Consider the following 15053-nt stretch of genomic DNA (forward strand, 5'->3'; position numbering starts at 1 on the left):
TCATCAGAGAAAGCATTTGGTAAAGGGTATGTCATCCTGATTGTCTTGTACCAACTGTCAAACAGAGAATCAACAATGGTTTGGGCAAGCAATATCTTTGTATTCTTTGGGTCATATCATCACCCTGAATGGGAGAATTACTGCCACTGATTATCTTGATATTCTGAGTGACCAGTTCACTCCCATGGTGCAAACAATGCCATGTTTACAGTTGATGCTCCAATACAAAGCTAGATGTGTCCAATCTTGGTTTGAGGAGCATGATGCTGAGGCTAAAGCATCTCTCATAGTTACCAGACAACCTTGAGCTACTCTGGGCATATTTATAGAGGACAGTGAGAAGCAGATTTCCTCTACCTTCATCACTCAAGGAGCCTGAAAACATTCCTTCCTGAAGAATGGTCTAATATGCCTCTTAAGACAGTTCAATTTGGATCTATCCATGTAGAACAAGCTATTTTAAAAGCAAATAGCAGCCCAATGCCATATTAGTGCATAGCTGTAGATCTTATCAGATGTTTCCATCATTTTGTTCACACACCATTTCACAGTAAAGAGTTTTAAAAAATTTTTATATTCCAGTCAAGTAATCTAAGTACTGTAAAAGTAAAATCTATTGTATAAAAAGGAAAATCATACAAATAGAAGTATTAGCTATTTTTATTTTTTTCAACTGCTTGTTTTTGACAATCAACTGCACTCCATTTAGAAAATAATCGGTTTTTGTTTTATAAATGGAAATAATTCTGACAAGGTAAGCTTCATAACTTGGACTATAACAATTTCTGCATCCATAAAAATCAGTCTCAGATAGGATTTTTGAGACACGAGTCTCAAACATTGGAAACAAGCCACTCCTAAAATTACTTGACTACATCGAATGGTTTGTCTTTGAAAGGTATAAGTTATTTGATGCTGCATTTTTTGTTTCAAAATTTCAAGCATCACTGAGTGTTTCAAACATCCTACATTACCACTCTATAGGTAAAAACCAAATAATTTTATTAATTAGGACAAAAATGTGCTACAAGTTGGCAGTTTTCAGCTTTCTACAGATTTCACATGACCAACAATGGACCAAGATATAGCAAGAAAGAAAAGCGAATAGCAAGGTTTAAGTACTCACTTCCTGATCGCGTTGAAGGCGTCTTTTTCACTACTGGCGATGCTCCTTCTACAGCTACTTCAAAGAAATATTCTTCAGGATCATGACCTTCATTCTCTAAAGCCTTCAAAGAAAATCAAAAGTAAAAAATTGAGGATTCTCTTTACATATACTATGGAAAAAAATTACATTTAAATGCAAAAATTTACTATCTCAGTTTTTTCCTAAAAACTGTCAGTCTGATATACAGTAGTGGCCACAAATTGCATCACTCCTTTAAAATTTAATATTTCATCATCTTCATGCACACAAAATTGTTACCTATTATCCTGTAATATGTAACATACTATTTCATGATACCAAATGCTTCTCACTGCACCCTTTGTATAAGCATTTACCCAATAGTCTGTTTTAATCCGCAATTGCAAAACAGAAGTGTTGCAATTACCACGGCAGCTTATAGAAAGCACTGAATAAGAAGGAAAAGAATGGGGAAAAGTTTTAACGTATGTGAATACAAAGAGAACAAATCAGATCAGACCTCATGTAAACAGCGTGGAAAAGTCTCAAATAACCTAACTGATGAGATAACATCATAGGACTGAGCAGATTTCAAAGGAATCTGCTCAGCAGGACTGGAATGTAGGACTACAACAGAAGGTCCTATGATGCCCTCATAATTAAAAAAAAAAAAAAAAAGCATTTGTACCCAGTGTTGCCAATTTAGTGGTTTTCCTGCTAGTTTTAGCGGAATTGCTTCAGGTTTGGCGGATTAAAATATGTAATAGCAGATGGCAAATGTTTTAGCAGAAAGAGTAAAAATGTAAAATATGTTTGGCATTTATATTTTGGCAATGTAACATTTAAATTAAGAAATATTTATTTAACAATATAAATATTTCATAATTGAAATGTTTTATTGATATACATCTTAAACATAGTAGGGATATCTTATTTCATTGTTTTTGTTTGTTTTTTTTTTTATAAAGCGAAGAATCGGTTTTATATTATTCAGGGATTCCTCTGAGGGGAACCCAACAATTTCAATACGTAGTTATACTCGCGGACCACAGTATAGTAAGATACAGTGGTAGTAAGGTAAGATACTCAGTATCTTACTACTACTAGAGTCATGGTAGTTTGTCCCACAGAATAGTAAGATAGAGTATCTTACTATTCTGTGGGACAAGCGGCATGACCGTTGGGTCATAGCTTTAAATTGTTGAATCAAATCGAAAAATGTGGATACGATACTGGCTCAAAAGACTTGAAAAGTGTTGTAAAAATTATGTTTTACCTGAAGAAGTACTTGGCAAAATAGGTACATAAGCATATGATGAGGTATTGAATTTAGACTTTAATTTAGATTTTTAGATATTTATTTTATATTAAAAACAAAATAAATAACTATTTATATATAATATATATTTTTTTAATCCCTACAAACAAATGAAGGCTAAACCTATCAATGGGTGCCATAAAAAATATATGCTTAAAAAGTTAGAAAAAATTTAATAAATAAAAAATTAGGGAAAATCAAATTCCATCAAAACTTTCAAAATACAAAAAAAAATTTACCTTATTAATTTATTTATAAAAAGGTAATTAAATAATTTTTCTTTAGAAAATTTTCTTCTAAATGGAAACTCATAGATAACCTTCTAGTAGACTATCCTGTGTTCCAAATTGGTATTTTAAATTTTCTTTTGGAATGTAACCAAGTGTTTTTCAATGTTTTGAGTATGAGCACTTGAATCATCTGTAGAAACAAAATTATAGCGATGAATAACCTCATCGTGGGTATAATTAATGTCTCGGTAGAGTTCTTTATATGCAGGCCATCCATCGCTGATTATTCTTGTAATTGATAATAGTTGTTTTATCTCTATTTTCTACCGGAACTAAAAAAAACATCATTTGGTAATTCTTTCGAATGCACTAAAAACCCACTGTATTCCTATTAGTTGTCCTCTATTATATTTTCATTTGAAAAATTCTGATTCATCAATTTTTAAGGTATTCCATTTTCTGAAATCCCCCCCCCTAGTTATCTGAATCAATGTATAAATATAGTGCAAACGCATCAGAAATACATAGCTATATCTGAATAAATCAGAATATTAGTAAAACGGCATCATTTTAAGTTATCTCATTGTGAAGGTATTCACAACGAGTTGCCATGATATTGCACTACTTCGAATAAGTAACGCTTCAACCTAAGGAGAAGACTAATGTTACTTATTCTCAGATGGATACCACCACCCAGACGGCACCATTTCAGGGCTATTTGGCCCTTGGCCAAAAATCGGTGGGTAGGTAAATAATTTTTCTTTAGAAAATTTTCTTCTAAATAGAAACTCATATAGATAACCTTCTAGTAGACTATTCTGTGTTCCAAATTGGTATTTTAATTTTCTTTTGGAATGTAACCAAGTGTTACATACTCACCTCTCTAAATACACGATACACCATCAAATGCCTGATGGTGTATCATGTATTTAGACTAAAGCGTTTAGGTCTAGACTCCTCCATAGCTTGAGGCTTGCCCTAAACACTTTAGAGTCTATCAGAATCAATTATTGATATCATGCAGATCTCCCTCAGGTCTTTGCATTTTTCAACAAGTGTTTTTATTGATATTTAAATCAAGAGCAATGCAATCTTGAGACCAATATTGGGACCAGAAGTACAGAAATAATAAATTTTGAGATAACGATAATCTACTAACATCAAAAAATGATTTATCTCTAATACTGTTTTACGGCAAGGCTTCTTACAACCCCACCCAAACATATCAGTTTTACATTTACTTTTTGTAAGCCACATTTCAAGATTTCAAACTTCATAAAAAGCTGTATTTTGCAAAATGTGATTTTATGCCAACCAAGAAATCAAGTGATCAATATTGCCACTGCATAAATTCATTAACTCCATTAAATGGTAGTTGTTATTTTTGACTTCTTCCTCAGAATAAACTGCATTTGATATGCAATTTGGAAGTTTTTGTTTGGACATAATGTAGGGGTCTTAAATTTTTAAGGCACCCATTATTTTTTTTATGGCACCGTTAATAGGATTTAACCCAAATGAAAATTCAAAAAGTTGGCGGGTTAAGTTTTAAAAATAGCGGATTTTGAGCATGTGACTAGCAGGAAGTATTATTAAGAGTTGGCAACACTATGTGTACCCTGTACGCACAAAAGATGTTTATTTTATATTAAAATATCCTTGGCTTGGACGGGGTTAAAGGGTTTTGGGAATGAAAAGAATCTGAACACGTTTAACATTTAAAGTATTTATTTTTTGTCAATAGTTCCATGAATTTGAGGTTGCAATATACATGTTCAATAAGTAATTTACTTACAACGGGTTTGTGATAGCTAAATTATGATATGTACACTTGAGATTGTAAATGTCTTTGAAACAGCATCAATTATAGTTCCGTGACTAGTAGTTGATACAGATATTTAACATTTGTCAATACAGATATTTAATGTTTAACATTAGTCCAAATTTATTTTCAAAGAAATCAGTCAAAGGTTTGGATTGAGTATCTGCAAAATTGACATTGAAATCTCCATTAAGTACCTTTGATATTCAGTCACATTTGTTGTGAGAAAATTGTTGTAGCAGTGCAGCTCCTTCAATCATGTAAGGATGTAAAATGAAATGGATGAAAGCAATGATGTGTTCGATCTTTTGGCTACGTGAAATGTAAATGACTAACTACAATATCGTTTGACCATCAGGAAAGCACTCAACTGCACATGTCTCCAACAGCCAACAGGTTAGATTTTCCAACAGCTTGTTGAGAAATCACTTCCGTACAAGAAGAACAACACGAGTACATTATATGTTAGGATAAATAGCTACACCGCCAGCTTGTTGATCTTATCATTTGAATTGAACAACAAAGTTAGGTATGCTTACTTCTGTTATTTAGCCACAGTTCAAAAAGTAGAAGTAACTTGGATTGTTGGGTGACTACATCAGTGAGCATAAACTTTGACAATTTAACATTAGAATGGAAAGATCTTGTCTGTTTACTGATGAACTTGTACAATGTATCTTGCATGATAAGTAGAGGATTACTCTACATCCTAGTCATTTCAGCTTGAATCGAAAAAGTGGATGTATCGTTTCTCAGTCGATAAAATTTTTTCTATTTGCAGCAATGTTGTTGTTGTTATTTGGTTTTTAGGAGCATTAGCAACTAAGGCCATATTGCTCCAGTCTTTTCCCTGACCTTTTCGCATCCTCCGTATATGGTGGCAGCAATAATGTAAAGATCAGTGATATTGGTAACTCAAGATAATTCAACAAACTAGTTGTTCGTGATATTTCTCATATTCATACACTATGGAATCAAAAGTACCTCCCTGAGATTTATAGATGGTAACAGCACAAGGCGGTATATTAGTGGAAAATGATTGCGTTTAGCCGAGATTGTTCTGTTGTTATTCAACAAAACACTCTTACCTCTTGAGATCAATACAGCTTCAAAATCAATTTCTCAAGCCATAGCAAACCAACGAGCCTTCGTACTAGCAACTCAACCCACAGCAGGTAATACTGGAAATTTCAACCAAAGACATTTAATAGAATTAGTCTCTTCATCATATTCAATATGCCAATTTTCCTAAAGCTCTGTTAGCCAGACCATCGAACTCGTTAATATTAGTGGTTATCAAGTACGGTTTGCCAATAAGTAAAGGTTGCTTTTGAATACACCTTTCCCGACAAATTTATAAGCAACTCTTAATGAAATCTAGAGTTCTTAGTCTCATTATTTTCACGACCATATAAAAATAAGGCATCACTCAATGCTGATGTGAACAACGACAACAAAGTTCACTTGACGCCATCACAAATGCCGTAACTTTTAAATTATATATAAATTCTCGATACTGACCAAGGTAAATACTAGGAAAGGACAATTCTTCTGCATGTTTGTCAAAAAGTAAACTTTATGGAACATTTCATTCAATAGGAGCTATTTGTAAATATTTGTCATTGCTCCACAAGAGTTTGTTGAACAACTAAACTTTGTTTAACAGGTATATCTTGTGTAGGAGCAAGATCTCTTTCCACATTTTCATTGAATGCTTTGTCAATCTCAATATCATACAGACAATACAAAGGAGTTGCAAGTAGATACTTTAACCAAACCCTTAGATCTCATTTACGAACCTAGTCCTTTAAATAACTTGATTTGTGTGTTATTTTATGTTTAATAGGAAAGTTAACGTAATAATTATTCTCAGAGGCAAATCACTGACCATCAAATTAACATTTACAGAAACATTTATCACAAACAGCTCCAAATGTATTTTTCAGAAATTGTCGTTCAAATTCTTTATAGGAGTTACGGTCATGTTCTATGTTCTTGTAAATAATTTTATGCTCAACTAATGTTGAAACCTGTGGAGGATCTACAACAGGTGATTGAGCTGAAAGAAGATTGTTTCTTTCTGAATGATGCAAGTGAAGCTGATTGTTGCAGTATACTCTGTCTAGCCAGTTCAGGAATCAACTGAAAATCCTCAGGTAATTCATTTGAACCGAATGTTCTGGATCGAAATCTTCAGGAAGTTCTTGAATATAATTTTGTGATATCAATGGTCCAGCTTCTTGATAAGTCGATGTTGATCAAAATCTTGAGAAGCAGATTTTATTAAATCTCCGCTCATTTTTTTCCCCTTGTTTTCTATGTTTTTGAATTCTTTCTTTTGTTGACACGAGAGGCTTTTCTTTGGTGGCTTTGAAGCTTTTATTCTTCATTAATATTACTATCTGCTACTAAATCTACCAAATCAACGTAAGCATCATTTAGGAAGTGACATCATTTCCTTACTTTAGTATCAGCTTACTCTGTCAAATCAACATTAGTGACTGAGTTAGCACCATTTGGGAAGTGATGTCAATTGCATTATTTCCATAAGAAATTACCAATCGGCTTTACTCCAGTGCCACCATAGATATTTTCACATCAAAAAAGTGGCAACACATCAATCACCAACAGCTGGAAAAGTGCTAACATATCACCAATACATAAAGGCTGTTCTAAGAGTGAAATAGGTAACTACAGACCAGTTAGTCTGACCTGGTGGCAGGGGAAAACCGTAGAGACAAAGACTAAGTAAAATCTAGGGACATTTAGATAGAAATGGTATTCTAAATGCCACATTGCTTTAAGGGAAAATCGTGTTTAACTAACCCAGTATGCTATTTTGAGACTTACTAATGAGCTGTATGTAGGGAATGATTTCAACATAGTTTATTTGGAATTTAGCAAGGCATTTAACTCAGTCCCTCATAAGAGGTTACTATATAAGCTGGAACGTGTTGAAATTTCCTGCTGGGAGAGATTCTAAAATGGATCTTGCAGGGTGGCTCAAGACAGAAATCAATGAATATTCTTCAGACTGATGTAACATGAGCAGTGGGGTCTCACAGGGATCAGTTCTTGGACTATTTATTTCTGATTTTTAAATATAAGATGGGGGTGGGGGGAGATGTCAATGGCAGTGGATGCAAAGAGTGAAAGATTCATTAACGATCAGTGCCATATATGATACAGGTATATCAAGTTCTGAGGTATAGTTAGATTACAAGAAAGGTCCATGGTGTCCTGTTGATGAGTCATCAAATACAGTTGGAACTCTTTAACAAACTTCCATATATCAAACTTTTTTTGATTTTCCCTCTTAAATGAATTAAGAGCTAAAACATTTTACAATTTAATGGTGCCTGTAAAACCCTGCAGGAGGAAACAGGCCAACCATGGCACAGGATATAAAAAGATGGAAGTTTGAGAGAGGCCTTTGCCCAGTAATGGCTAAAAAAAAAAAAGTAAAACCTATACACTATTATACCGAGAAGTCCCGCTAGTCAGCTCTCCACAGCCATTGGCTCCGGTCAACCTATTTTCTCCCATAAGCATCATATTAGAGAATTAGGAGACTGATTTTCCTTTATCTCGGAAATTCATCTGTTTCGAAGAAATGAATCATCCACACTTTCAGTAAATTTCGAAAACCTGTCTCTTTACATGGTAGCTAAAAGTGGTCCCTAATTTCAGCTCTGTTTTAACTGCTGTGCCAGTAACCTTAGTGTCTAAGAGAAAATCCTTGAGTAGTATAAAAGAGTGGAAGTGCTTAGTGTACATCACGGCATTAAAAAAAAAGAAAATCGCTTTAAAATTTGATGTCCCTGCCAGTAGTGTGTCAACCATCCTGAAAAACTGTTTCGATTCTCAAACTGGTTGAGGAAATGTGATCCAGTCGGAAGCACGCGAAATTAGGCCTTTGGGAAGATGTAGATGAAGCAGTTTTTAAGTGGATGAAGTTGATTTGAGACAAAAACATGTCAATATCAGTGCCATTAATAAAAGAAAAGGCTATGGAGTACGCATCTTTTCTGGGGCACGAAACATTCCAAGCAAGTTCTGGTTGGCTGGACAAATTTAAAGGCTTACTCGAAAATGTTATTTCTGATGAAAGTGGAGTTGCAATTGAAAGCTGTACTCATTGGAAAGAAACAGTTTTTAAAAAAATTATGGAGGACTTAGGGTCCAAAGATATTCAATGTTGATGAAACATGTCTATTTTTTTAAACGTTAGCTGAAAAATAGTGACTTTTAAAGGTGATAAAAGTTTAGGTGGTAAAAATAGTAAGGAGAGAATTACTCTTGGTTGCAAATATGGCTGGTAATGAAAAAACTGAAGCTTTTGATAGTAGGCAAAAGTAAATAACCCCAATGTTTCAAAGGAGTAAATCTGTTACAGTTCCACTACAACAAAAAACCTTGAATGACAAGCAAAATTTGAACAGTGAATTTTAAATTTCGATAGAAAGATGAAAGAAAACAAAAATCACAGTAACTGTCGACAACTATCCTGCCCACCTTCACTTGGTAATTTCGAAACTTAGAAGTGTGAAGCTTGTTTTCTTCCTTCTGAATAATTCGTCTTAACTGCAGCCAATGGACCAACCAAGGCATTACCAAGAATTTTAAAATGCACTACCGAAGGCACATACTGAAAAAAATTATACTGAGAATAGAAACCAACCAACCTATAGATTCTGTTATAGATTTGCAGATGTGCATATCGGAGTTGACAAGAGTGTGGAGTCGAGATGTGACGGAAACAACAATTAAGAATTGTTTCGCAAAAGCAGGTTTCACTAAAATGCTAATTAACAGAGATGAACTACTAGAAGACATTGAGCAATCTTAGGAAGAGTTCCAAACAAGGCTTGATTAGTGCAGAATTTGTTCTTGACGAATTTTTATGAGTTGATAATGATGTCATAGTAACTGAATATCCAAATGACACCAACATTTTGGAGCGTATTTAAAGAACTAGTGACAATATTGACGATGAGTTGGATGAAAATGAAGGCAATATTAAACTTTCCAAACAAATGTTGGCAGCATTTGAAACTGTGCATCGAGGCCTTCGGTGAGAAGAAAATGAACAGAAAATATCTGAATGTTTAAAGTTTAAACAAATGCAAACACTTATATAAAATGGTGTACAGTAGAACTAGTGTACAACAAAAAATAACCAAATATTTTACAACATAATTCTTAAGTGTACTAATAAATTGTGGGCATCACGTAAGTAGCCATTTCTTAATGTGTGTATTAATAGATTGTTTTAAAATGTTAGAAATTTTATTCATTCCCACTTCTTTCCTATCTTTTACTAATATTTCTGAATTTACAGTATTTTTCATTGTTGAAAAGGTCATATTTCTTTATAATGAATTTTTTTCAAGGAAATGATCGATTTCGTTATATAGAGGTCAGACTATATTTTCTTATAGAAATGGGGAAGACCACACTATACCCCAGCACAGAAACATCTAAAAACCACCCAGCTTCTTCGAAAGGGTCCAAAGATAGGCGAACTCAGTTGGTAAGATCGGAAAAAGGAATTGTACAAGGAAAGACTTGAAATATGTGAGCTACAGAGCTTGAGAAGCAGGCACACCTTGGAGGAGACCTGATTGAGGTTTATACAGTTGAGTAGGTTTAGTAAAAAGAATGAACGCAAATTTTTTTACTGTTATAAATAATTCAGAAATAGGGGCAATAAATTCAAATTACAGAGGAAAAGAGGTTCTATATTGAATGTAGAAAGTTTTCCTTTAGCCAGGGAGTTGCTGATTACTGGAAAAAGCTGCCACTGCAGATAGCTGAAAAAATGAAACTACCTATGTGAGGAGGGAAGCAGAGGAAGAGTTTATTGAATGTAGAAAGTTTTCCTTTAGCCAGAGTCGTTAATTACTAGAAAAAGTTGCAACTCCAGATAGCTGAAGCTGAAATTCAAAGGTCTACTCAACAGTTACCTACATGAAGGAAGCACATTGTCATATTATAATTTGTATTTTCTTATCTAGTTTTTACTTTTTAGCCAGTGCACAAAAACCATATGCTTCCTTGCACTATATGGCTAATACTGATCCCATGTGTTGGGGAGGGAATAAGCTGGTTAAAGAAACCATTTAAACTTTATCAAGGCTGCATTTTTTTTTTATATCTGGGAAAAACTTTTTATGAACTAAACCATTATATGAACTGATGGGAACTACCATGTTTAGCACAGAGAAGCTTATCACTGACTACACTCAACAGAATGTTTCTATGTAGACAGATAATTTAAGGATATGTAACAAGTGGAAATAACTTAGTAAATGGTACTGTTAATAAAAATTTACAAAAAATTCTTAAAGGAATTATTTTCTAACATGACCATGCTGTTTGCCATATTGCAAGCAATGTGTCACACAATCATCTCATATGGTTCTGAGTATATTAATGATTATTTTATACCAAATACCATGCTGTTTTGTCTTTAGGTGAATAATTTCACACAAGGCATTGATATAATATGCTCAGTGTGGCCAAGAAATAGCTAATGTAAATCCCATGGAAAACAGTTAGCAGGTGTGGGACAAAAAAAAAATTACTGAAAAAGAAACAGTAAAGCAAAATTACACTGCAAGAAACAATTACTTGTCTTAAACCATAAATTAGGTAATGATCATTCAAGAATGACATGTCATACAGGAAAGAGCAAAGCAATTAAAACTCTAGGTGGCCCAACAAAAAACTAAACGTTTATAAAGACCTGCAGGCTCATCACAACCTTATGATTACCCTTTTCTTTTTTGATTAATGTTAACTTGGAACATCACATAAGCCTGATATTCTGATTAAAACTGTGCCCACAGCATATGACTTTCTAGAAGTCAATCTACATAATGCAATATACAATCATTTTGGTCAGTATTATAGGAAAATTCAGTCCATGGCAATTTTTTGCAAATTTTATTTTATTTTATTTTTTGGCTGATGCTATATAAACTTGCTTTCTTGCATCATGCACCCTTGCTAATACTAATGCTAAAATTTTATATGCTCTACAACATTTACTCTTACCAGAACTCTGACACCATATACCACTAATCAATTTGTACCTGCTATATTTTGCTAAATTCCATTTCATGTACTCAGATGAAAAATTGCAATGAATACTTAACTGCAGAGGTAAACATTTAACTAATTCCTGTTGTTTTACTGTAATGGCATCAACTGACATTGGCTGCTTATTTAGCCATGCAAGATATCACTAGTCCAGAAAAATTGTGAATGCTTATAAATATCAGAAGGAAAAGTAACAGGAGGTATCATGTTTATATACTAGAACAGATTCTCCAAGGGAATTTACCAGTTGAAAGGCAGCCATCAAAGATCTTCAGAGGATAAATATTCCATTGATGACAGAAATTTTATTACTACTGAAAGGAAAACTTTTTAAAGTGGTGAAAAAGATAAACTGGTAAAGGATGCCCTATTTCTTAAGTTTAGCTTTTATTTTTCTTTGTAGTACTGGTTAATTAATGCTGCTCAACTCTCTGTTGGTCACTGTGTATCTTTAAGATGCATACATCTTTCTTTTTTGGCGGCGCCTCTGTAGCCAGGTGGGAAGGAGCAGCAGTGCGTAGCACACGCTTCTTGATTAGACCGGGGTTCGAGCCCGTCACCACCAAATACGGAAGATGCGGAAAGGTCAGGGAATGACCACCGCATATCCCGGAGCAATATGGCCTTAGTTGCTAATGCTCCTAAAAACCAAATAACAAATAACATCTTTCTTTGTTTCTTGGAACAAGATGTAGCAGTGCACTTGTGTTTCTCAGCAGCTTAAGGTTTGGTTTTTCCAAGCACTGGTCTGCTGTTTGTATCCGTGAGATACAGTGCAACTGTCCTCATAAGTGGTGCTGCATTGATTTTGATGGCTAGAATGGATTGCTTAGATCCAATTAATGCAAATGATGTCAAAATTATTTGTGCCCTGCTGTTTTCTAAGAAACAAGCAAGTGACTAAATCACTGATCACAGGACAGAATCCATAAAGGATTCTACTGAAAGAAGATAAGACAACTCAGAGTGCGCAAGATGCTACATCAGGAGGAAAGTTGCAACAAAGAGGATAACACTGACAGTTTTTTCATAGGAAAGGATAAATCGATGAAGTGGAGGAAAACACAGATCAACAAAAATTCAGTGCAGATCTCAAAATCTTCTAACAAAATTGCCTGGAGTTTTGTTGAATACACAAATTAGTATATTCAAACAGCTTTGAATATACATTAGTATATTCAAACAAATTTACAGGCAAAATTGAGATAAAAGCTTTCATTGGCCTTCTTTATTTAGCTGGACCACAAATATGGACTAAAAATATATGCCTTAGTAAATGTTAGGAAGCAACAGTCTGCACCAAATCAGCAATAGGCCAGCTGATGTCAAAAGACTGGCAGAAGCTATCCATGGTGTATAAGGCTTCGAATGGGTTGAGCACACTGAATTCTGATGGGATCCTTCCACTTGTTCAGAAATAGGAGGCATAAATTCAAATTAAGAAGACAGATGTAGAATAGATGTGCAGAAATTTGCCTTTAGTCATCGGGTGGTTAATTGCTGGAACAAACTTCCATCTGTCGTTGTGGAAGTTGATAGGTTAAATAAATTTAAGGAGAAACTAGACATGCATTTGGAGGGAATGGTGCGATTTTTTTTTTTTTTGATATCACATACTTGATTTCACGAAAGCTTTTGACACTTGCGCATGGAAGACTTCTGTACCAATTGGAGCAGAAAGGGTATTAAGGGTAAGTTGCTACAATGGATAAAAGGGTGGTTGAGTGTGAGAAGACAGAGGGTGATAATCAATGAACGCTGATCTTCGTGGACTAATGTTATTAGCGGAGTCCCACAGGGTTTGGTGTTGGATCCACTGTTGTTTTGTATATTTATCAATGATATTGATGAAGGTAAATCAGGTTTAGTTTCAAAGTTTGCAGTGATACAAAGGTTGGCAGGGTTGTTAATGACAGTGTGCTACTGCAAAGGATCTGGAAAATTTGGGCAGATGGGCTGAGAAGTTGCAACTGATGTTTAACATTGACAAAGGCAAAGTACTACATATGGGTAGAAGTAACACCACAGGAATGTACCAACTGCATGGTACTACACTTAGGGTGGTAGAAAATGAAAAAGACCTGGGAGTATATGTGCAGTCAGATATGAAGTTTTCTGAGCCATGCAGACAGGCTGCAAGAAAAGGTCATGGGAATTTGTCAATGATATACAGGAATTTTGCTAGGAGGGAAAAGGAGGTCATTATCCCTTTTGTATAAGGCAATTGTCAGGCCACATCTTGAGTATACTGTGTACAGGTCTGTAGGCCTCATTTCAGGAAGGATGTAGATTTGCTTCAGCACGTACAGGAAGGGCAACAAGACTGAAGGGGAAAAGGGGGTTCTGCAAATTGCAGCGGCTGGAAACTAGGCACCTGCAAGGTGATCTGATTGAGGTGTATAAGGCCTTGAATGGGTTGAGCACGCTGAATTCTGATGGGATTCTTCCACTTGCTCAGATTACGAACCTAAGGGTGCAAAAATTCAAATTGAAGAAAGACAGTTGTAGAATAGGTGTGGAAATTTGCCTTTAGCCAGCTTGTTGTTAATTGCCGGAACAAACTTCCATCTGTCATTGTGGAAGTTGATACGTTTAATAACTTCAAGGAAGAACTTGACAAACTTTTAGAGAGATGGTTGTGTGAATTTTTTTTTATTTTGGCTGATGTTATATAAGCTCATACACTTGCTTTCTTGCAACACATGCCACTACTACCACTACGGAACTGGATGGAACATTACGGTGGACAATTAGTTTACGGATGTCAATTTAGTTTTGGAACTCAGAAAAAGGAAACATGTTGGAATATTTAAAAAGAACAAACCACAACTCACAGTCAAATTTGTGTCAGCCAAGAACCAAGCTGAAAAATCAAGTTTGTTTGGCTTCAGGAAAGAGGCAACAATCATTTATGTACCAAAGAATGTAATCTTGATTTCCTCCTTGCATTTTGATGATGTCATTGATAGCGACACAGGTGATCAGCTGAAACCAGAAATTGCAACATTTTATAATAAAACCAAATCAAGTAGATAACATGGATCAGATGTGTGTGACTTACAATGGAGCACAAGCTTGTCGGCATCGGTCGACGGTGATATTCTACGCCATGCTAAACATTAGCGGAATCAATACACAAGTGATCTACATGGGAAATGAAAAAAAGTAAAGAGCTGAAAACTCTTCCTCAAATAACTTTCTGCAGAATTAGCTGCTGAGAAACTTCATTGGAGGAGTCAAGTCCTTGGGGACTTGACTCCTTATACATAGTCTAGACTTTTCCATAGCTTGAGGCTTATTCTCTAAACGCTTTATAGTCTAAATACAGCATACACCATCAGGCATCTCTCATATTGTGGAGTTATACTTCATAACTGTTTTGCCATCATTGCATCACTCGGGTACCTACCACCCACCAAAGAAGGGCCAAATAGCCCTGAAACAGTGCCGTCT

The 15053-nt window shown here is 34.9% G+C and overlaps 1 protein-coding gene across 5 annotated transcripts in view; it reads right to left on the bottom strand.

Moving 5' to 3' along the window:
- Positions 1–15053, bottom strand: part of LOC150091474 (uncharacterized) — an 86818-nt gene that overhangs the window by 66784 nt on the left and 4981 nt on the right. For all 5 annotated transcript variants that reach the window (XM_090375777.1, XM_090375770.1, XM_090375785.1 and 2 more), the window contains exon 2: positions 1127–1229. In XM_090375777.1, the coding sequence (XP_090231903.1) occupies positions 1127–1229 (103 nt within the window). The remainder of the gene's footprint in view (positions 1–1126; positions 1230–15053) is intronic.

This window comes from Mastigoproctus giganteus, chromosome 1, assembly GCF_048544385.1.
Source record: "Mastigoproctus giganteus isolate SK-2022 chromosome 1, ASM4854438v1, whole genome shotgun sequence".
NCBI classification, from domain to species: domain Eukaryota; kingdom Metazoa; phylum Arthropoda; class Arachnida; order Uropygi; family Thelyphonidae; genus Mastigoproctus; species Mastigoproctus giganteus.